This window comes from Orcinus orca, chromosome X (assembly GCF_937001465.1).
Source record: "Orcinus orca chromosome X, mOrcOrc1.1, whole genome shotgun sequence".
NCBI classification, from domain to species: domain Eukaryota; kingdom Metazoa; phylum Chordata; class Mammalia; order Artiodactyla; family Delphinidae; genus Orcinus; species Orcinus orca.
Window position 1 is genome coordinate 127,242,517 of NC_064580.1, and position 25,020 is coordinate 127,267,536.

The 25,020-nt window shown below is 44.4% G+C and overlaps 1 protein-coding gene across 3 annotated transcripts in view; it reads left to right on the top strand.

The window, feature by feature from the left end:
• AFF2 (ALF transcription elongation factor 2) overlaps positions 1–25,020 on the top strand; it is a 499,541-nt gene that overhangs the window by 282,925 nt on the left and 191,596 nt on the right. For all 3 annotated transcript variants that reach the window (XM_049704394.1, XM_033416854.2, XM_049704395.1), the window contains exon 4: positions 23,490–23,534. In XM_049704394.1, the coding sequence (XP_049560351.1) occupies positions 23,490–23,534 (45 nt within the window). The remainder of the gene's footprint in view (positions 1–23,489; positions 23,535–25,020) is intronic.

Here is a 25,020-nt window from a genome sequence, read left to right on the forward strand (position 1 = left end):
CAGAAGTGGGGGACACACACAAAGCCGCAGGCCATCAGCGGAGGTCGATCTGGCGCGTCTTTCGCTGGGGAGCCGCAACATATACATTTGAGAAACAATCAGGTCTTTGACTGAATTCAGCTGTTTATGCTCTGGTTTCTCTCCGGCCCGGCGCTGCAGCAGACGGAAGCACACACACACACAGTCACACACAAGCTAGTTTGTCGTGCCGGCCCTACTCATCTTTTCACTGATGGTTCCCCTGCCTGGTGAGATTAGCTTTTAGTCAGGGGTTTATAGTCACCCATATGGTTTCAGGAATCTTATTTATCTGAAGTCGATACCCGAATATTTATGCCACTGCTAGGGTAAGATGCGGCCTGGGAGGTGAAATGTAGGTGATTTCTGGAACATTCTGATGGTTTATGTCAATAGGACTAAAATAGGGACTCCTGTCACATCTGTGCTCCACCTCTTCGCTCCTGTCTTCACCTGGTTCAGCCTCATTTCACTTGTGTCCTGGGTGCAAGGCACTGGGAAGAGCCTCCCCGGCCACAAGACAGGACTGATAAATGCTGAAGTCGTCTGTGTCTGTGGTCGGGAGCCAGGCGCATGTCTCGCGCTGTGGAAGTTATACAACAGATACGCCCTCGATTTTTCAAAACTGACCTAATTTCAGATATTCTGCCCAGTAGTCCCCATAAACCAGAAGTTTTTAACTTTTGATGAATTACAGTATATTTTGAAAGTGATCAGACAGAGCCTCTTCCCAGAAAATGCACACACACACGCACATATATAATTTTGCATACAATTTCAGACCCCCTTAAGCCCACTCATGGATCCCAGGTTACAAACCCATTCCACAAACACTCCAAGTTTTAGCACCTAGCAAAGTGCCCAGTTTATAGAAGAGCTTTGATTGAATGAAATATATGAAGGAACTCCGATTTTAGGTATATGATAAGTGAATGAAGTGGGTAAGAATTACAAGGCAAATATACTCAACTCCCTCCTTCCAACCCCACCTCTCTCTCTCTCCCTCTCTCTTCCCGCTCCCCACTCTCTCACAGACACACAGACACACACACACACACACACACACACACACACACACACACACACACAACAAAGAACTTTGAGATGATAATTTCTACTTTTTTGTTTGGAAAGATATGGTCAGCATAGCTATAGGTTTCTGTTATTGTCGCGACCATCTGTTAGTTTCATAACACAGTTGGTAAATTTAAAAACGAGTATTCACAGCCAAGTACGCATTTGATGATCTGTAGTTTGTGTGCTTGGAAGGGGGGTGGGGAGAGGATGAGTTGTGTGGGGAGGTGTTGCAGGGGAGACGTTCATGGACTTCTGTAACCAGAGACCCACCTGCACACAGAACGTGGACTCCCGGGCTGCACGTGCCACGTGCCCGCTGTACCTCAGGCCCGTCTAGCAATCGACGTCTATTTGTTGTTTGGACTTTGTGGTCTGTAAGCCTAGCTCTAAGGAACTGGCTCTCTTAGGAGAATCTTTACATATCCTCCCTGCTAGAACGAAGGCAGGTCAGCTGTAAAAAATTGATTAACACTGTTTTGTGAGCCCAATGCCAAAAGGAACGTGGACCACACAAGACAAATCTGTGAGCAGTACGGCAGAAACTTTTTAGGGGACATAGAGGCTAGGGGCAAGGGAATCACCTGAGTGTGGGCTTGATCTGGAAGAAGACAGGTGACCAGTGGCACGTAGGGATAATGCTAGAACTCACGTCACAGGTTGCTGTGAGGATTAAATGAGAGAATCCTTGTGGGACATTTAGCACAGTGCCTAGCACATATTAAGGCCTTAGTAAATGTGGCTGCAATTTGTATCATTATTGTTATTGCTGTTATTATTTCTGTTGTCGTTTTAATCTGTAAATATGGGAAATTAACCGGCCTCCCCCATCCATGAACTCCATCCCCACCCCCCCCGCCATTAAACACTGTTCATACCTTCCTTTTGTCATTTTCTATGGACTGCCTTGTAGCTCAGGCATTCACATACATGGTCTCATCCCACCAACTAGGCTATATGACTGAATTAATTTGCTCAGGCTGCTGTAACAGTCCCACAGACTGGGTGGCTTAAACAACAGAAATGTTCGTCTCCCAATTCTGGAGGTTGGAAGTCCGAGATCAAGGTGTGGGCAGGGTTGGTTCTTTCTGGGGGCCATGAGGGCGGGATCTGTTCCTTGCCTCTCTCCTTGGCATGTGGATGGCTGTCTTCTCCCTGCGTCTCACATGGTCTTCCCTCTGTGGGTGTCTTTTCCAAATTTTCCTTTTATAAGGATGCCAGTCATATTGGATCAGAGCCCACTGTACTTGACCCAGTTGTAACTTGATTATATCTGAAAAGGCCCTATCACCAAATAAGGTCACATTCTGAGGTCCTGGGGGTTAAAACTCCAACATGAATTTGGGGGTGGTCAATTCAACCCATAACAATGACCATTAATGATATGGCCTGTGTTCTATATGTCTTTGAAGGTCCTACAGCATTGTCTAGTGCCACGCTTGGACAGTAGGAGAAGCAGTAGGAGAAGCAATGGACAGTAGGAGAAGCAATGGGCCTGATGTAGTGGAGACCGACAAGCCTGGGTTCTCATCTCATGTCTTTCTATTCATGGGCCAGTTAGCCGGTCCGAGTCTAATTCTCTCTCTAAATTCCTATATCACAGGCATTATGAGCGCCATAGCACACACACACACGCACACATATATACCAAGTACCTCCACATAATAGATGCTCAATAATAGATGCTCAGTAAAGGGTAGTTATTACTCACAAAAGTTTACCGAATAAATGAATGGAAAAAAATGTATGGATGACTAAAACCTAGGTGTCTAGTCACAACTGTGGGCCAGAATTAGGTTTTTAACTTCTTGGTTAAGGTGGTCTCTTTTTCATCACACTTCTTGGTTTTGTGCCCAGTACTTGTGTAACGGCAAGGAATCTGGGCAGTGGTTTAGAATGGTGTGAAAGGTTAATCAGCTTTCTGAATGATTCTTTGAACAACAGTCAACACTGTGGCCTCCTTGAGATGTGATATTTAATTTATAGACAGGCAAAGCCAGTTCCATTATCACTGCAAACTGAAACATGTCTACTACATTTCATAAATTTGTGTCATTTTGTAACAAAAAAAACTTCCAATAACAATAATGTAGCATAGATTGGCCACAACATCCAATAGTTATGAAGCAGAAAATAGGCACTTGTTTTGAGACTAGGAAAACTGAAAGTTCACACTTGACATTGTTCTTCATTTATAGTCTCAATTCATTAGCATTGTCTCGACATGGCAACAGTGGCTTAATGTGTATTATTTGCTGTTTGGTTGAAATAGATCAGAAAATCACTAACACCAAAAAGCCAACCTCATAATCACTGATTTTAACACTTTGTCAATTGCTGTAAATCACAGAGATATAGCTACGTGTAGTTGTCATGTTGAAGGTGATTAACAGCTGCTGAGTCTCTAATCACTACAATGAAAAAGGTTGTCATCAATAAAGAGACTCCAGAGCTGGGGAGTCTTATTGATCTGAGCAGAGGAATTTGCAAACTCTCCTTCTCAGTTATCTTGTCCTTCTGCAACTGGAGCAGACACCTTTAAAGGTATAGTAGCACATTTGGTGGAAGAAGAAACTCCACATTTCAGTTAAGGGGACTTTGTTCATTTTCAGCTTCCCGGTCCCAATGTGAGCCTTCTTAGTGGATGGCTAAATCGTCATCTGTGTTATCTAAAAGTGGATCTATCTCTCCCTACTGAGCACAGCTCCAGTACCTCTGGCAGCACATTCTAACTGGCTTAGACATAACAGAAAAATCATTTTGGGAGGGGCGGGGTGGGAGGGAGACTTCAGCGATTGTTTCTCTTTTGTCAGAATTATCCACAGGTGGCAATCGCTTTTATTCTCACTCGAAAGCAGTATTGAATGGTGTGTAAAAATGCATACTTAAGCGGCCTAATGCAATAAAAATGAAGCATGAACACCGTCCTCCCATTAGGTTTTCTGTTTTCAGTAATTCCACAAAGCCACATCTCAAGAACTGTGTCTGTGTGGATCCCTGTTCATATAAAATCTGCGTGATTGCAGGTCCCAGGGGCCATCGCTATTTCTATTTGGGGCCTAAACTGTCATTCTTTGTACGGAGTCGGCTCACCTTCCCACTGTCCTGCCCCTGTCCTCACCCGCCTCTTCTGTATGCTTGGGTGGTCATATTTTGAAATTTCCCCAGGCCCAGTTTGTCATTCAGTCACGTTTCTCATCACATCTGAAGGCTGTTGTGCTTGGCATGGTAATGAGGCCCTCTTTGTTTCAGCGGCTGCTCTGTTCTGTGTCCCCCATCAGCTCCTGCAGTCTGGGGGCTGGGGATGTGACGGCACAGCCCTGGAGGGCCTCTCAGAATAAACAACTCACCTATTACTCAGTTGGTTTTTTAAAACAGATTTACATCTATTTCAGGTTTTAAGCTGCAATGTTTATTCTGGTTTGTTTTTCAACGCATTAAAACAATTTATGAGCATTGCGAGCCTTGCCTGTGTGGCATGTGTGTGTGTTTGCCCAGATTATTGTGCCCATGTATACAACTTCCTGCATATTTACAAAAGAGGCTGAGCTCAGTGACACCCACTTGAATATGTTCTAGAGAGGGAAATGACACTCCTGGAAGGCATTAATTTCTTGATGAATTTAGGAGCTGTGATGGTATATTTCCCACCAGAACTACTGAAAAATATGATTTTCTGTCTTCTCTTGAAATGATTGTTATTTGCTTTTAAATTGCTTTGAAGTGTATCCTAAGAACGTGTTGCCTCTACAGAGATGCGGTATGTCAATTTCATAAAATACGTACACGTGCCTTATCTCAGACAATTACGAATCTACTCCTGCAGTCCTTATCTAGACCCCAGAAAAGGAGTAGGAGCTCGATGCAGCAAAAGGGTGGTGGGTTTAAGTTTTCTTTGGCTCCATTTGTTTTCCCACTGGCTGATCACACCGCCATTCTAACAGGATCTGTGTCCCCTGAATTAGGACAGAAATACTGGTTATTGCCAGAGGTGATGATTTCACCATAAAACTTCATGAGTCCTTAAGAATCATAGTTATATAGGCTCCTATATAATATAGGAGCCAGAATAGACCACAGAGAGAATCAGACCCCTTTATTTCATAGTGAGGAGGCTTTGGCCCAGAGAACAGAGGTGATTCACCCAAGACACACAGCCAGATGTGTGAAAAATGGCCCCCAACTACCAGAATAAAAACAGTGAGGGATGGTTCAAATGATGTATCTTGAGGCTCTCAAAAGTTGCCTTGACAAAATGAAGGCCTAATAGTCCAGCCTTTATGGACTGTTCTGGATGACAGCATAACATACCCTCCTAAAAGGAATCATTACTTGTAGATTATTATGAAATGACTTGCAGTCTTACTGATTATCAGTATCACCAATCTATTTGATCAGCAATCTTACTTTGGGAAGCTCTGCAAAACTGGAGATACCTGCTATTCCAGTCTGTTCATTTCATAGGTGGGGAACTTGAGAGAGATCTAGGGAGAAAAATAGGACCAGGGCCCTCTGACCTCAGCTGCAGGGTTCTTTCCCGTTGGCCACCCCTCTCTTCCCACGGTAAACCATACATTAAAAAAAAATCCCCTCTTATGGATAGAATTAGGCAGGACCATTATGAGACATATTTATTGTCCAACCTAGAGCTCCGGAAACAGAGATGGAAATACAAGTCTATTGGTATTTTGAATTGACCAAAGAGTGGAACTGGTTGTCAGAGGGCCAGCTTGGCCATGATCAAGGTCAAAGAAGCATTTCAAACATGATTGGACTACAAGATCTCTTCACTTTGAAAGCTACGAGTGATGATAATACTGAAAAGAGTAGGTTTTCTCTGATTAGAGCCAAATAGATTAAACAAACTAGTAGTGAACCCATTAGAGGGAACGTGTGAGACAGGCAGGCTTTGAAAAATTAGATATCATTTGTGGGCTGATGTATATTTATTCTAGATACACTGTTACATACATATTTCACATTTACAAACACCGAAGTTTCAAATACAGAAAGAAACCCACAGCAAGTCAATTAAATCTTTTTTTAAACTTTCTCTCCTGAATTACTTGCCTTTATTCAACAGTCTCAGCAGAATCTTACCTTCTGGCACCAAATTCTCTCATGGCCATTTTAATTAGTTTCTCTTTGAGAGCTTATGAAAAAGCTCATTGAGCTACACATTGTACTTTGTATAGATTAATTTGAAGTGATTGTATTGGCCATAGCAGTTGTGAGTGTAAAGAAATAATCACGATAGCTTGTTTATCCTACAGAGTCGGGTATATATAACCTTATGCTCATCAGAACAATGGGAAAGTTAGGCTCACTGAATTCCAACTTGTATTTTCATGTTCACTACATTATGTTACATTGGCACAACAAAAGGCTTTTGCAAAGTGAAAATAATATAGCATAACACATATTTTTAATAGGGGGTACTACATCCCTTACTTTTTGATAATACAATTGGGAGTCAATCTTCTTATACAATGGTCTGAAATCAGAGAGACAGGGTTTTCTACCTTGGCTTTATCACGTCTGAACTGTGTGACCTTTGGCAAATTGCTTAACCTCTCTGAACCTCACTTTCATCATTTATAAAATGGGGATAATAATTCCTACATCATAGTGTTGTCATGGAGATTAAGTGGCCCATTGTTAAGTGCTCAACTAACATTTCTGTGAAAAACAGCCACTTACATGACCATTTTAACACTAAAGCTATAACAACAAAAGGCTTTGTTGACACGTAGTTTTCATTTTTGCACCTTACCTTGAACTTAGCATAGTAAGCATTGTGAAAATAATTATGTAAAACGCCAGTGGTCTGCAGGTGGTAGTCAGTGTGCCTTGGGGGCAGCTACCACCAAGTGTTCATTCTAGAGTCTAGATGGACTAGGCCTGGAGGTTGCTATTAGGTCAGGGTCTGGATGATGGCATATACCACAATGCATAATTAGGGAGCCCCATTAAAACCGATCATTTCCCCTTTGGGGTGGCTCTTCCATTGAAGGGCTGGGTGTCAGGACTGCATTAGTGAAATTGGGTAGACAAGGAAAAGGAAGGAAGGAGACGAGAGACTGACTAACCTTCCAGAAATGCCACTCAATGTGCCAAATTTCACTTTTGAAATAAACATCCTTAGAGAGGAGTCAGGGATAGATCATTTACGGTAGTGGGGGTCCTTGCAGCTGCTCCAATGCATGTTGCTCCAGAAATTAACAAATTACTGTTATTTTCTGCACTTAAATCGTAATTTACAAAACGGGTTTATTCATCCCACCTTGCCTTCTCAGTGCTCCCGATTTGCTAGCTTTGTATTTCCTTGTCTCCTCGCTTTGATTGGCTCAGTCCTTTAGACTGAGCGTGGTGCTAAGGAAGCCAAGGCAATGACCATGACCGGTAACCCCAGGGAACCTCACCGCGCTCTACAGCCAAAGAATCTAAGTAGGAGCTCTATGCAGTCTATTGCCTACCATGACTGGCTCAAGGCAAAGCTGGATTCTGACTTTCTGATGATCCAGCCTTTGGTGGTGATGGTAGGGGAGGCTGGGGTCTGCACTGCTGGATGCCTGCAGAGCAAGTATATCAAAAAGTGCCACACTTCACCTCCCTTTTCTGTGTCTTCTCTTCCTGTTGCCCACTGCTTTCTTGGACATATAATATTTTCATCACAGTCTTAATAATCACCATGTCTTCACACTATTTAAACTTTTCTGAAGAGCTGCTCCACTTAGATACCGCTTTCAGAGGTAAGGTAAGGCACAATTCCCCTGTCCTCACTGCCCAACAGAATATAGAGGGTACCGTGTGGATAGATCTATTTGATCTTCCAGTAGAAGGAACTCAGAGTTTCTTGAGTTGCTTCATTAAATTGAACTAAATTGATTTAAATGAAATGGAATCAGGAAATAATGAGTCCCCTGTCATAGGAGCTATGTAAGCAGTGGTAAAGCCAAGACTACAAAAACTTGGCTTTTTCAGCCCGATGGACCAGAGTTTCGTCTCAGGCCCTCCATTCACATGGCTGTGTGACCTTGGGCAAATCATTTCACCTCTCTGCACTTCTTTTGTCCTCATCCTTTAAAATGGGCTGCACGTTAGAGGTTGGAGTATATAGCCTCTAGGGCCCTTTCTCTGTCAACAGTCTATCAGGAGATGAATGTATCCATTACTGGACAAGCAACTGAAAAGTGTTCCATTGAGAAGGAACCAGTAGCATTAGCTTTGCATGGGACAGATGACACATTTATCATAGAGTTATTTCATTTCTTACCTGGTCCCTCTCCTCTCTGCCCTTCAGCAATTTTAATAGATCACAGTCAGAGCTTTAACGCTCTGGGCCAAAGGCTTCTATCTACCTGTAATGGCTGTCAGGGGCAGTCCTTTTTCAGAGTGCCCATCTCACGCTCAGTAACCAGATTTCTCAGGATGGAAGGGTTGCCCTTGCCAGCTCGATTTGGCTGTTTCCTCGTTCCTTGAATGGAATAATAAAAGGGGGAGAGTATGTTGGGCTTCAAGGAGAAAGCAGCCGTTCAGTAAGATAAGGATGCAGAATCGGCTGGGTTCGGCCGACCCTAGGCCATCTGGGCCATCGGCCACCTTGGACAGAGCTGTTTCAGCGGCATGCTGTGCATGTGAACCTCACCTCACCGGAGTGTGCTGAGGAGAGAGTGGGAGGGGCGGATGCAGGAGGGAATAAACAATTCCCGCTGTGACGGGGAGCAGAGAGATGGGGTGATAGGATGTGGTGATGCGGTGTCGAGGTTTTTCTTTGTATTTTAAGAGGGATGGTACTAAGGCATATTCACATACCAATGGGTATAACTCAGTGGAGAGGGGAAGAAACGTATCGCAAAAGAAAAAAATGGATGATTGTAAAAGCAAAGTCCTTGAGAAGGAGCGAACAGATTAGGACACAACTGGAGAGGCTGGCGCTGGTAAGCTCATTTCCCCACCGATTCACGACTCCTCAAATCAACACTGACTCCAGGTGTTCGTGGGAGGCCAGTTTTCACGGCATATTTGGACAGCCAACGAAGCTGTAGGAACTTCTTTCAGTTGGCTTTAAAATAGCCCAGAACTAAAGCTAAAGGGCAGTCAAGTATCTGAGTAGCAAGGTGCTGACCTCGGTGTTGAACCTGAGTTCTCACTGCTTAGCATCTGTGGAGGCCTGGCTGGAGGAAGGGCCTGGTCTACCGGTGCCATAGCAGGTGCTCTTCAATGCCCAGACTCGTTGTAGGTCTCATTGTAGGCCATCAGGGTTTTTTGGCCTTGTCGGTTGGTAGTCAGTTTGGAATTGGGGATAACATTATTTGCCCTGTAACAGAGATAAGTATCCTCTCATCTTAGGGGGGAACCTTCATTGCAGTTCATGAACTTGGCTTCTGAATTCCTCAGGCTTTAGTGGGCGCTCTAAGTCCATGTGTGTAGACCAGGAGCGTGAAATAGCGAAAGACACAGTGGATTGGGTAGCTGAAAACCTCGGGGCTCATCTTCACCGCTAAGTGGCCAGAAAACCTCAGACAAGTCATGTAACCTTTTGAAGGCCCAGATTTTCTTTCATCTTTATAATGAAGCTTATTGTATCTTCTTTGCCTATTTTACAGGGCTGTCACGGGGAGCAAATGATACAGGCTGGCAGGTGGGGAGCAGAGAGGATGTGAAAGGACTTTGTAGCCCAGCAAGGACGAAACTTCCTAGGATTTATGTATCTGAGCCTTGGTCTTAGTAGCAATAACAGTAGACCATATTCTTAATATTGCCCTCATATAAATGGCCTCATTCCCTTTTGTTTTCATATGCCACCAGGGTGCTGTTCTTAGAGTTTTGAATTAAGGGGTTAATATCTTCACATTAAGGATAAAGGAGATCTCACTGGGGGTTAGATTATCATTTATAGAGATGAGAAACTGAGACTCTTGAAAACGCTAATTGCAAAGCTTATCTCGACAAAATAGATGTTAGATGCTGCCTAAAAGCCTTATAGCACCCTGATAAGGTGTCGTGCTTTCCTTTTGAGCACATACTGTAAAACAAAGACAAAACATTTAGAAATTAATGAAATGCATTTTATAAGTATACCTAAGTGCTCAGCTAGATAATTTCAAGATCAGTGTGATCATAGTAAATGTTTATTTACAGCCAGCCCTTGGCCCAGAGCCTTTTGGGTACCCAACTAAAGGCACACTAAGTATTTGTAATCACATCATCTAAATTGGTATATCATTTTAGATTTAAAAAGTCCCCCTTCTTTATGATAATTCATTTGAATGAAGAAAGACCTTCAAACTGATTCTAAAGATCTTCAGATAACACTTTACAGTGTAATATATATCGCTGGGTTTATTCATCTTGTGTTGGGAGCTTTTATAGATTCCAGCTATATGTCTTCGCCACAAATCTTGTTTTTTGTGCTCATGGCCTCCGTGAGAATAAATGGAAGTTGTGCAGTCTATGAAGGCCACTGGAGGGAATCTCCCAATCTCCTAATATATCAGTGTCTCTCCGTGTCTGTTTCTGATGGGGTCCAACAGCAGGTCAACATCCTTAGGTAAAGAAAGGCTTCCTGAGAGCAAGCAGCAGTCATTGAAAATAAATTAATGAAAGCCAGTGACTGCTGATCTCTTTGACAAGAAGGAATTCTTGCTGCCAACATTTAGAAACCACTGGAAGCGGTCTCCATTGGAAACCAGGTTTTGACTTTCTGCCCTGGGCTGCCAAAAGTATTGTGGTAGAAAATGTGAAAATAAGTTGCACTTTGAATTATACTTTCAATGACTGTCTAGTGAAATGGATTCACGCTCTGGCACTGCACCTTTGAGGCTTTCGGTGGATTCACAGAAGATAAAAATCTATCTGGTCTGACAGTTGAAAAGGTCGCGAGCACGCTTGATGTCTGGTGGTCTCAGTACATTCCCAAATCTTCATTAAAAATGGAAGATGTAGGAGCTCTTATGGGATTTTTCAAAATCGTTTCAAACAGAGCCATTTCTACATGCTTTGGCTTCAAGGGTATGGACCCTTAGCCAAGTACCGATTATATTTTCACTGCCATTTAGCGAGAACTTCTAACTTAACGAGAAGCCCTCACATGACTGAGGCACTCTGTCTTTGTGGCCAACATGTTATTTTTGAGGATGACATCTAATTGTCATAGTCGTCTCCCTAATATGAAAAATGGAACTGTCCACATTTTAATGTTTCCACTGAAGTCCTAAAGCATGTTATCTGCTGCCATTTTGAAAATATTTGCCAGGACGGCTTGACATTTTTACTTCTGTAGATCACGCAGGCTCTGTCCCTGTGAAATTTATAGCTTTTCATTTTCGATTGGAGACTTCTTTTAATTAGAGATCAGCTGGTGAACACAAGTTCAAGTTTTGAAATTAATTTGCTTTGGACCACAGATTGATACACTCATTTTAACAGATTGGAGTTGCTTTAGAGACTAGATCCTTGGCCAACCCGTTGGTTTTATAGCTAGAGAAACTGTGACTTGCCCGAAGTCATACAGTGCCATAGTCACTACCTATATGAATCTTTTCTCTTATTCAAAATCAAGGTCAAGTCCCACTTCCTTGCATGATCACCCCAGAGCCATGGACAGTTTTTTTTCATCTGTGACTTCCTATTACAGTTATTGTGAAAGCCATTCATCTGTCTCTTAAAAGTAGCGTCACTACACAGTCTGGGATTTCTAGGAGAGTGCTGATTTGAAATAATCACTTTCATTCTCCCCATATTAGGTAGTCTGGACATTCCCATATTTGGCCATCTAAGTCATGTCATCCCCAAAGTAAAATCCTTCTGCCCATGTGCCTGATTCAGGGATCAGAAAATCTGTGCCAACTTGTACTGTCATTACTCATTTTTGGTATATAGGTCCTGTCTACTCTTAAGTAGATGTTCCTTGTGGACATTTATTCTTTATCATCTACTGAATTTCCCATAATGCCTAGTGCACTGTACTGTGCGTAGGGATGCAATGTATATTTTCCATTTGGGATAAGTTTCTTAATGTGAACAGATTTTCCAAGCACCAAGTTTGGAAATACCCCAACACGTTGATCCCAGTCAGGAGTAAGTGTGGTTATTTCACTGGATGTATTTTATTTGTATCAGTAAGGTGTTGTCATTGTACCTGGAATTATAAGCACCTGCCAGGTGTCTGTTTATCTTGCTTACTTTCACAGCTAAGAAATAATCAGTCCCTGGTTTTCACGTGGATGTGAGACAAGCTAGGATCGTTGGTGTCCTGCATATGCTGTTCGTGTTAATTGGCGTAAACTGTTTGACTCCATAAACCATGGGACACCGTGTATCATTCCCTCTGGTCTTCAATGTATGAGGCAGTGGGCTCGAGGTGCTCCACAGAGCGGGCCCACACGTAATGTCACAGACCCTTTCTTTATGACACGGTGTCAAGGGTCTGTGTTTGCAGAGTGATTTTCTGGAAAAGTGCCTTGCCCTTCTACGAGCCAAGTGTTTCAGAGTGTTCCATAAATGCTGGGCAGAAGGGCTCTTAGGGCCATCTCTCAAGCTAACTGGAGATACTAAGTAAGGCCCAGGGGAAGTTTAAGAAACAGGAACTTCTTGTGTTTGTTCTATTGATTTTTCTGCCAACAAAAAAGTGTAACAAATTGTGGTGTTTTCAAATAAAAGCATCAGGAATAAACTCCAGTTTTAGAGAGTGATTTCCTGGGCACACACGCAGGTGCATTTGGGGGAGGGCTGGATGAAGCAGGAGCTAGGTAACCATGCCAGGTCGGTAAGGGCCAGGGTCATGAAGCATTATTTACAATCGAACAAAGTGGTAATTTTGCCAACTCTCCATTCTCAAATACGGCATCCTCTTCATGGTAATCAAACTATTACTCTGACACGGTTTCCTTATCAGGAAACCGGTCTGTGATTGTGACCTGAAAATGAAGGTTGTCTTTCAACTCATTTGAATTGCAAACAGGAGAGACAACCTATAGCTACTGTGGCATATTTTTTAAGCAATACCAGGCACCTACATTGACCTCCTATTTACTTTCCTTTGAGAAGAAAAAAAATCACATAAAAGCCACCAAGAAACACATTTCACAGCAGGCAAATTAATTGGTTTTACAGTATTTGAATGGAGGGTTTGTCAAATAAAACATGCCGTGACAGCTAACAGTGTCATTTAGAGCCAGAAAATTATTGGCTTATTTGTTATTGGATAAAAGGAAGGCAAACATTTTGTATTAGGAAGTTTTAATGTGTTTAAAGTCCTCATTAGGGATTAATGGACATGCTTCCTTAGCATAGCGCCTCATTAATTTGAGGCTAAACAGTTACTTCTGTGTTTCAATCTCAGTGTTGTTTCTTAACATTTTTTTTTACTTCTCTTTAATTAGATCTTGCAGTTGAGTTTGGTCTCTACACCATTGGAGGTGTCGAATTAATTAATGAGATTTATAAATCTAATGGAAGGGAGTTATTCTTAGCTATCATTTCATTTTAGTGAGCAGTTAAACCACATGTAAGTGGGTGCAGCTCTGAGAGATTCCAGAAGCCTAGAAAAAATGTGAACTTCCCTGAATATATTTAGTAGTGTCACTTGGCATTAATAGATAAAAGTGTTTTAATTAGAGTTATAAATAATAGGAGAGCTGGCGAGGATTCACTTCCCGTGCACAGGGCTTGTTCTCTCAGATCATCGCTGTCAGAGAAGAGCGATTGTAGGTCTCTTTCTGTGGCATCGCGGTGTCAACCACTGGCAATTAAGACAATCCTAAGCGCAGGATTTAGAGAGTCAAGAAGGTGCCAAGTTCGTTAGAGGTTAGTCTGAAAGAGGAGACACTTTCTATCAAGTGTGTTCTGTTGTCACCTTTTTATTGAGGACATGTATGGGTACAATTTGTAAAGTCTATTCCACTGACGATGCTTTAAGGAAAATGTAGCTATAGAGCAAAATCAAACTGAAATCTAGGTTTCTTGTTTTAAAGCAGACACTTAAATCATTAGCTATGTGTTTAGAAGAAGACGAAAGGAGTTTCTTTAGGGTGAGGGATTGCGAATGTCAAGGGAAGACCTTTCCTTTCTGAAAGATTTTCAGAAAATAGGAGCCAAAGATACATATTTAAAAGGTTCTTTTCTAAATGGGGTCACAGCACGTAATTTAAGACCCCATAATATGCCTGTGGTAGTGTCTTCAGAAGCTACCAGAAAAATCTGAACTCCCACTTCATTTTTTCCCCCCTGGTGAGGAAGTCTTGTATCTCTAGAAACCATAAATGCTTAGAAGAAGTTGTCAATCCAAGATGTATTATAAAAGATAATCGTACTTTAAAATGTCTCCTGCTAACATAGTAAATGTGTAAAAGTTTTCTTAAGGACAAAATAGTTAAGTGATTAAAAACAGCTCTTCTTTAAACAATTTGGAAACTCCTTCCAATGCTCCGTAGGAATGATCTCTCTCAGGAGGATATGGGTTAATGGCGCTCTCTACTTCCCGAGGGACAAAGTTGAATTCATTTAGCCCCCAGAGAGGCGTTCCTCAGGCCCCGCGGTCCACTTCGTCCGGGCTTGTGGGTCATGTGAGATTCACCACTGTGGGATCCCAGCAGATCATTGCTCGTGCTCCTGGGCGCTCTGCTTGTTCCATTCAGAATGAAGTCCCTTATAGATTAGAGCAGTTGGAGAACTGTGAGCTGTGGTTAATTAGCTGATCAGTGTGGGAAAGTGCAGTAGCTGATAGTGGGGAGCAGAGAGCCACCTCCTTCTAAATCGCCAGAGGCTACTTGGCCTCCAATTGTCTCCTTTCCCCTACCTCCTCCTTCCTTTATCTCCGTACTGTGGGCATAGACAGCATCTCCTTCAGTGTTTCACACGATAGCTCCCTCTTTCTCGCTCTTCAGTATTGCCAGAGAGTTCTATTATACTTTCCTAGCCTACCCCTCTTCCTGTTCTCCAACAGAACCTTTCCCACCTTTCCTTTCTCCGCATGTTTCCAATAACCAGCCCCGTTCTCCACTGATGACCTTGCCACATACTTCATAGAGAAAAATAGATACAATCAGACAAGTACCCCCTCATCTTCTCGTTAATTTCTCCAACCCAATTGCTTATGTACCTAAGGCACTCTGCCTTCCCTGCCGTTACAATGGAAGAACTGTCCAGAAGGGTCCACGCTCCTCTTTCAGGCCAGCCTCTCCAGTTGTGTCCTAGTCTGTTCGCTCCTTCTCAAGGACTTTGCTTTTACAATCATCCATTTTTTTCTTTCGCGATACGTCTCTTCCCCTCTCCACTGAGTTACACCCACTGGTATATGAATATGCCTTAGTACCATCCCTCTTAAAATACAAAGAAAAACCTCGACACCGCATCACCACATCCTATCACCCCATCTCTCTGCTCCCTGTCACAGTGGGAATTGTTTATTCCCTCCTGCATCCACCCCTCCCACTCTCTCCTCAGCACACTCCGGTGAGGTGAGGGTCACATGCACAGCATGCCGCTGAAACGGCTCTGTCCAAGGTGGCCGATGGCCCAGATGGCCTAGGATCGGCCGAACCCAGCTGATTCTGCATCCTTATCTTACTGAATGGCTGCTTTCTCCTTGAAACACTTTCTTCTCTGGCTTTCTGGGACATCATGCTTGCCTGATTTTCCTCCTGTCCCCCTAGCCACTCCTAAGGATTCAGGGGTGGCTTTGGAATACATGATGTGTGATACATCGTATGCCATGCTATCTGGAATGTGGACTCGTCACAAAAGAAACTGTAAATGGTCTTTTGATGCAGTTTCATCTTCGGATGACTAAGGTGTGAAATTAGTTTTATAGCTGGGGCCTATAGTACGTGTCTGCTACATGTGGTATATGAGTTGCCTGCTTCCTCGTGTTTTTTTTCTATTGAAGCCTAGTTGATTTACAATGTCGTGTTAATTTCTGCTGTACAGCAAAGCGATTCGGTCATACATATCAATACATTCTTTCTTAATATATATTCTTTTCCATTATGGTTTATCATAGGATATTGAATATAGTTCTCCATGAAATAACTCTTTTCCTCACGTTTGTATTAGTTAGTACAAAAATCAGTTTGCATTTCCCATGCATTTAAAAACCGTCAGCAGAAGAAGAGGAAATGTACCCGGGATCTGACAATTAGCATCAGTGAGAAAATGGTCCATGTGTAGGAGGTAGAGAATTGAAGTTGAGATGTGGATACTACATGTGGACCTGCACACAAGATAGCCATTAATGTTAATGGGAGTGCAGTAAGTAGGGATTTCGTGGAATGAAGACTTTAATCTTAAATGGTCCTTGGTTTCCGTGCTAGGACTTGGATGGGACAGAAGTGGGTATCCCGCGGGCCCTGAGGAGTCGTACGCATGCCTAGGAATTTCAGAAGGCAGGGACCGTGGCTGGAAAGTCTCTGGGTTGTAGGGCAGACACGGAGAGCAGACAGAAGGCTGGGAAGAGCACAGGCAGGAAGGGGCAAGCAAGTTGGGTCGGAGTCTGGGAGGCCGGCGAAGCGAAGGAGGAGGATGCAGCTTGAGTGAAAGCAGCGGGATTAAGGCATCTGGGCGAGAAGCCTGGAGAATGTGGGAGGAGGGGCTCCGTCCCTGGGGAGCCTCGCCGGCAGCGAAGGCACAGCTCGGGTGACCAGAGGCAGGGCGTCCTGGGGGAATGTGGGTCAGGCAGCCAGCCTCTTCCAGAAGGGCTCTTGTTTTCTTAGGGTAATCTTTCTAGATGTGTACCTTTTCTTTAAGACTTTCACCCCCCACCCCACCCCCCGTTTATAGCTCACTCTTCTATAGAAACTAGTTATTAGACCAAATAAATGAACAGTGAGCTAATGGCTATTCAGAGCCCGCTGAATTAAGTACTCTTCACTTCAAATTCCATCTGCCGTTAGGTCCTCTCCACTGATGATGGGCCTTTCTGCATATGCATTCCGCCGTTGCCCATACCTAATGTAATCAGTGGAGAGCTGTCCCCATAATGAAGCACATCGCCCCCCTTCCCCTTCAGCCCCCCTTCGCTCTCTGTTGTCTTACCCCCTCAAGTCCCATCTCCAGCCTCCTTTGTCACCTTCAGTGAGAGCTACCAGATGGAGCCGCAGCCTGAGACTCCTTATGCACTGGGCCCCTGAATAGGATTTCATAATTAGCGACATTCACAAGATGTCATGGGGGCCAATTTCCAAGGCGACTAAACTATGTACTCAGTGGTTCCAAGGTTCAGGGTGCTGACAACTTTCCAAGAGCCTTAGAGGGAACTTCGAATAAAAGGTGTTGATGGAGACTTCAGATGCACCCACTGCCAGGCTAAGGTACTTTTATATGCCTCACTTCATCTCAACCTCACGACAGTCCTCGAAGTGGAATTTTATTTCCCTTATATAGATAGAGAAACAGAGGCTCAGAGAAGTTCAAGTGTCTTGCCCAAGTTCACAAAGCAAGTTAAGTATCAGAGCTGGGATTGATTAAAATCCAAGTCCCTCCAGCTTCAAAGCCCATGCTCTTTCCCCTACCCCTTTATGCCCCCAGAAAGCACAGTAAATTATCTCACTGATTTGCTCAAATAAATAAAATGTGATCGCTGAGTCTTCCTTTTTAGTTTTAGTTCCACGTAAGGTTCTAGACACAGGGTCACTTTCTATACTTAGCTTAAAATGGCAAGTGGTATATTCCTTTGATCTTCATGCTCTACTTTTAAAAAATTTATTTATTTTATTGATTTATTTTTGGCTGTGTTGCGTCTCCGTTGCTGCGCACAGGCTTTCTCTAGTTGCAGCGAGCGGGGACTATCATGCTCTACTTTTTATTGCTTCTTTTCTTAGAGCGAATGGTGAATATTAGCTTGTTTTACATGGGGTATTTTGACCATGTGACACCCTTAAAAATTAGCCGGAAGCAGTATTTTAAATACCAACTCCTTGGACACCCAGGACTTTTGCTGTATTAAAATGAAATGGGAAGATGAGCTGGTTGGCTGTACCATGTGACTGTTGTGAAATCTTCTTTGTTTTGATTAAAGTTGTATCACCTGAGGATTTCTGTCTGCGTTTATGTTAACTGTTCCCGTTTAACCGTAGACTCATGAATACAAACTAGAATAGGGACAGGTGGCAGGAAGCAAGGGACAGAAAGATCTTAACCTGAACTGGGTTCGTCCTTTTCCAAGTTGGAAAACGGGGACTCCCTGGATGGGGAGGGGAAATAAAGGGATCTCAAAGTGAGTGCGAATGGGAACTTCAGAGGCTGCTGCTCCTTGTTTGGACAAATGACCGATGATGGGGATTAAACATTTTAAAAAGCCGGAAAACTCATTTGCTACTAGAATATCATAACCTGAGTTTTCATTTTGTTAGTGATGCCGTGTCAGGGGATCTCTGTGTCGTCAGTCAGTCGTGGGGATGAATGGGGCAATTTGTTAATGAAAATACAAATGGAATTAGTTTGGAAGCTGCCGGCGGTGTCAGTCGCGGATCTTGTTTAACTGGGCCGGTAGCATGGATTTTGGTGTTAGTGATGTGTCACTCAGTGTCACTTGCACTTGTTAGGAGAATCCAAGCGTTCACTGGCAATTAAACTTGCAATTTGTGAATTTTACTGGGCGAAGTCTTTGTCAAGGTGAAACATGCCTAGAATAGTGGACTTAGATGGCCAGGTTTTGTGGGAAAACTTCAGGGTGATTTTAGAAAAAAAAAAAAAAAAGACCTCTTTTCCCTCGCAATCACTTAATAAAAATGTACTCAGAGACACGCATCCCGCTCTACTGGGTTAACCGTGTGATGATCATGATTCTTTTAATGTTTTACATGAATCTTCGTGTTTTCTATCAGTGTCTCTCAATGCCACAATCAGGGTATTTTTGCTATCTTGTATTACCCTAATCGCCAAGAAGTGTGCTCCAAACTGATTAATTCCAGAATGATTAAAACATCCTATGCAATTCATTTATTGTTGCTGCAGTTAATTGAATATTTGATGATTTAAAGGTACCCTGATTATTTCCTAAGATATGTCTTTATCACCAGGCAGATGATCTGCGCGTGGTCCCTGTGTGGCTACATGGGGTGGCAGCCTGCACTGTCACACGCCGAGAGGGTAGGCACTTGGGAGGGCTCTCAGTCAACTCAGCACCTGCCCGATGGGCGCCTGCCTTCCCTGGCCCTTAGAGGACCCCGTCCGTGCCCAGCCCGAGAGGGTAGTCTGGGGCCAGGAGTGAGAGCACAGCCTCCCCGGGCGGCGTGCAGCTCGCTTTCTGCTCCCGGAGGAGGGGGCGGAGAGGGGGATGCAGGAGATCGCCGGCTCTGAGTGGCTAACTTGCGCTTTGTGGACTCTCTGAATACTCAAGAGTGCATTGAAAGGGAGGCGAAGGTGGCTCCGGAATTAAGCGGCAGCTTGGCAACTCGTCAGGCGGCAGTTCTAATCCCAGTGTCACCACTAGTTTTCCTCCTGTCACACCTGTCCGAGTGACTCCTCCACAGTTCCTGCGAGAGGACGGGGCTGTGAGAGACACACTGACAGACAGACAGAGCAACCAGGCAGCGGGGGCTGAGCCCGGCTTCTGTCCAGAGCGCAGTGTGAGTGACCTGGGTGCCGTTCCTCGGGGGCTCTGAGCCTGTAGTGGCCTCAGGTGGCCCCGGCACTGCTCGGCCATGGCAAATCCTTGGCCTCTCACCCCCTTATGGGGCGAGGACTGCGATGGGGACCTCGGCGGCTGGGACCTCCTGTCGGACATGGCTCTGTCCGTGAACCCGGTAGGTACCCCTGACACCCAAGTCAGACCTCCTGTTCCGTATTGTCTGTTTCCCCTGTAAATGTTTGTCTCCCCCAATTTGCGTGGAGTCTCGAAGGCAGAAATTAGGTTGTCTTCGGTGTCTTTAAATCCTCCCCTTGGCACCGTCCTGAGCACAGTGTGAGCTCAGTCAGGATTTGTTGTCTAAAGAAGTAAATGGGAGAACTGATGAATAGGCGGACGGGCGAATGAATGCGATCCTATTACCCTTGTCACCACCTTACAATGTATGTCCCAGTGGGTCTCAATTGTTTGTTTTCCCGTCCCATCTAGACATTTAACTCCGAGAGAAACAGGCCAAGTCTGACGGCTCTTTGTGTCACCGACCCCCCTCGCCCAGCACTGTTCTAGGCACAGAGGAGATGCTCGCTGGCTAATTCAAAAGCACTTGCAGGGGGGGAAAAAGCCACTTGAGGCTCAAATGAGTTGTCTTGCGGTGAAAAGAGCAGCGGAGCAGGGCTAGATGACTTTGCAGGACTGGTGACTCCATGTCAATGCTGGATTCCAGTATTTTCTAAAAAAGAAAAAAAAAATCTGAACGCTCGGTATGGATGCATATTTATTTGACTGTCCGTGTCGGCAGAGTTCTTCCCCAGAGTCCACAACTCTTTCTATTTTGACAGCATTTCCCCATAAGGAAACGGATATTTATAATACCAGGTGTAGACATGATATTTGCGGTTGGCAAGAGTGAGTCAGATCTTACCTTGTGCAGACGAGAAGACTGGGCTTCGTAATAAAGGCAGTGAGGAGACCAGCAGGGCAGGGGCTAAAAACCCAACGCAGCATGAGGGGCTTTGCGGGTTACAAAGCGCGTTCACATACCTTATTTCATTTGCTGCTCGCAGAAACCTTTGTGAGCTTTGAAAGGAGCAGGTATTACTCTTATCGTCCTTTTATTTTACTCGATTTTATTTTATAGTTGGGCAAACTGGAACTCAGAGGGGTAAGGTTGTGAAGTCCTGTTCCCAAGGGGTAAGATCAGCCTCCCACCCAACTCTTGAGACTCGTAGGCAAATGTCCTCGCTGTGTCTGCATGTGGCTCATACTTTTTTCCCACTTTTATTTCAAAATTAACATTTGTGTGTTTGTGTGGCAAAGGGAAAACAAAGACCTTTTCATGAGAGTTGGGCAGCCCAACAGATACAGTGGGACAACCACACTGAAGATTTAAGTCTTGGCTGTAATCATTTTGACCTTTGTGTTTGGGGAAGGTATATGTTAGAAGTTCAACAACTCTCTTGGAAAATACGGTTGCTAGAGCCTTGAGCAATGGAATGAGATTTTTAAAAAAATTTATTTAGTTAGTTAGTTTTGGCTGCATTGGGTCTTCGTTGCCACACGCGGGCTTTCTCTAGTTGCAGCGAGCGGGGGCTGCTCTTCATAGCGGTGGCTTCTCTTGTTGCGGAGCACGGGCTCTAGGCACGCAGGCTTCAGTAGTTGTGGCACAGGGGCTCAGTAGTTGGGGCTCGCGGGGTTAGTTGCTCCGCGGCACGTGGGATCCTCCCAGACCAGGGCTCGAAGCCGTGTTCCCTGCATTGGCAGGCAGATTCTTAACCGCTGCGCCACCAGGGAAGTCCTTGGAATGAGATTTTATTTGCTGTTAAGAATAATCAGTTGAGTTCTGTAATCCTGTAATATGTTAGACCAGCCTCTCCTAGTGTATATTCTGCAAACACCCATTCTATGGAATGGCGATCATTGTTAATTGGAAAAAAAAAAACACACATGAAAACTAAAAACCCAACAATCAGTAGTCAAGAAAGTTGGGAACATGCTGCTTTAAACCAATTACATAGGTGTCTCAGAGCCTCTAAGTTGCATCGTGGGTTGCCAAGAGGGGGATGCATGGCAGCATTGCCCATACTTTTTTGGACACGGAACCTTTCATTTTGCAGGCCTGGTGTCCATGGGATGTCCTGCTTTATAGTACTTACCATGGTAACAGTCGTCCATTACCTATGTGATTCTTCACGCCCACCTTCTTCCTGAGTCTACAAACTCCATGAGGGAGGAAACTGTGTCTCTTTCTGCTTCTTTCCGTTGTGTCTTTGCCGACCACAAGCCTGGTGGCACAGTCCCTGGCCCTCAAAGAATATTTGTTGAATGAATGAATGAATGATCTCTGCTAGACCAAACCACGTGTGGTTCCCTATCAGGAGCCTGTATTTAAGGTTCTTTACCATGTCTGCCCAGGCAATTTGTCAGCCTTTCCTTCTACTGTTCTTTCCGCTCAATATTAGAGTATTCGTGTTCTTGGAAGGGTGACTGTATAATTTGTCGTCCGAATCAGGACATTTTTGAGGGTGAAAAGGGACACTGTCAGTAATGACAGCAGAATAACATGTGTACACTGGAACCACACTGGGTTATAACCCAGGCTGGATGGCCCCCTCATTATTGTTGACTCTCTAATTCCCCACTAGGGATTTTATGCTGCTTGGATCAGGGACTTTTCCATGGAGTAGGTAGTCAAGGTAGTCAATAAATATTGGTTGAAATTAATGTATGTACAGTAGTGACTGTTACGCTCATTTAAGATTTACTGATGATTGTAGCATGTATTTTTTTTAAGATCGAGGGAAACTGGGTCCATATTCTCTTCCCCATTTTCTCAAATATAGTTGTGTTTATACCTTAATCTATCAGAGCAACTAGGGGATTAGGACTTAATTGCCCTGCGAGAGGCCTGGAACCTACAGCCTCTGTGGCAGTACTCTCTTTACAGGACTGGCCTTTTACCTCCCAAGGCAGTGAGTGAAAGAGACCAAATGGTCTCCCTACTGGAACTGGAGGGAAGTGGAGGTGATCGAATTGCCTTCGTGGAGAAGGTGTGAAGGAGAGAGTTCGGAAGGTTTGGGGGATGCCCGTACCTGCACAGGTGCCGTCACACCTGGTAGACCTTCCTGCAGCTGGTGGTCCCACCCTCAGGTCCCTCATCAAGGACAGCTTTAGAGCTGGTGTTTCACTTCGGCATTTGGTTACTTGCTCTCACTGACTCTGGAGCTCCTGAAGGAAAGGGCATGTGCCCGGTGCGGAGTCGGTACTCGGTACAGCTCTGCTAGTCGCTTGAATTTTGATTGATTAGGAAGGTGTCACACTGAGGAGAAAAGCTCAGGGCGTTCACTTTGTGAGATTCTCTCTGTAGGCATCTGATTGGACTCCTGAGTTAAAAGGGGACTTCAATTAATCACAGAAGTGGTTCATATAGGCGTCCTCTTCTACAAATCTGTGATTATGAATAACATGGTAAAGTATGTCAGTGGGTGGAAGAGGCCTCAAAGATCAGGAAGGCGAGCTCCTTCTTTGGATGGATGAGCAAAGTGAAGCTCGGGGGACAGGGGAGGGTGGCTCCGTGTCCCGGAGCAAATCAGTGACAGAGCCAGGCCCTCTCTGCATCTTGTACTGTGGTCTTACTGCTTCCGTAAAAGAAAACAAAATTGGCCATTTGCAGATACTTACTGCTTTGCATTTCATAGGGGGAAAACCCCACATGTATAGCTATATTTACTTCCTTTACAGTTTTTCCTACAGGGTAAAATATTATACAACATGCTTTTCTGAGAATAACTAGATTATGGTTAATTTTCTTTTTTTGTTTATTTTGTTTTAGGTGAGCCTTCCCAGTGACCCAAGCTGTGTTGAAGAAATCTTGCGGGTGAGTTTAAACCTTTATCTCTCTGCCTTTTAATAATGAAGCAGTCAACCTGCTCAAGCTGTTTAAAGTCATTCCTCTTCTGTTTCCGGGAGTGTCTCATTTCTCACCTCGTCTTCTTGCTCTCTAATCAAGCTAGTCTCCTGATCTCACCAAGCTTCTGTCGCCTTCTCGCATCCTTCTGAGTCTTTTCAGGGCTGAACAGAGACTCACCACCTCCTTTAGGAAACGTTTCCTGTTCAATTATCCTACCCACAATCTTTGCCTTTCTGTTCTCTGGGATCTCAGGTCAGCCTCATTGCTGCCTCCTGCTACGTTGCTGATGGGACATGGTCATGGAGATTGTGGCCTACAACGAGGGGATGAGAAGTGGCAGGGTGGAGGGGAGGAGATGAGGAGAGACTTGAGAATGATGGCAAGTTGTGGGAGATGGTACTAATGGGGGTGAACTGGTGCATGAGAATGGCGTGGAGACAGCACAGAGCTGCAAAAGGTGGCAATGACCTCTCCCAAAGTACACGATTAAACCAAAAGGAGAAACCAAAGCCAAGGCAGAGAAATGTATCTCCCGTGTCTGCCTGTTGGCATCCTAAGGCGTTGCGGTATATGAAGAATAGGAATCATGGGAGTGAGTTCTCTCTCCACCATTTGTCACTTCTGCAATTTGGACAGATAACTTCATCTTTCTGAATCTCCCTTCCTTGTCTGTAAAAGAGGACAATAATGCCTGTCCTAATTCCCTTATAAGCTGCCGAGAGGTATATAAATGCTATTTACTATGAGGAATGATCAGTGTGGCCGGGAGAAAAACATGCTGGCTTTCCACCGGGGAAAGAAATCCATCTCTGTGCCCGGGGAAATTCTTCATCCCCTTTCCTCACCTCCCCAAGTCACCTCAGCTCCCCCGACACTCTCCCTGGTAAGTGTTGGAAGCAAACCCTGTGAAGATGCAGCGAAAGGAATAAGAAGGAGTAGAAACCTGTTCACCATGGAGCTGACCGGGCGCCTGATTCCCCCACTGTGGACATTCGTGCACCTTTTCCAGCCCGAGAACGTTGTTACTGACTGTTAAAGAGGGGAGTCCGATCACTCTGCTCAGAGATGAGACGATCTGAGTTAGGGGAGTACTGGTTACTTTGGTAAGAGTCCAGGAACCCCTCCATCATCTCTCCCTGGGATCCAAGGGCCGGGGGTGGAGGTGGGGCGGGGAGTGTGGGCGGCCGCCATGAAATCCACAGCATGATGCACCCTCGGAACCCAGCCGCTTGCTCCCTGCACCTTGCATCGGGTGGAGACAGTGCAGATGCACGAAATACACCCAATACTGTGAGGGTCTTGGCCACCTGCCTTTTAAAGAAAGGCGATGCTGAAAGAAACCTCTTCCTCTAGTCCCTACAGTAGTCTGGCTTTTCCAAATGAAGTCAGTGGTCTTTTCTGAACCCCAGAGGAATGCCAGACCTGTTTCAGAATCACCACCTCATTTGTGGCA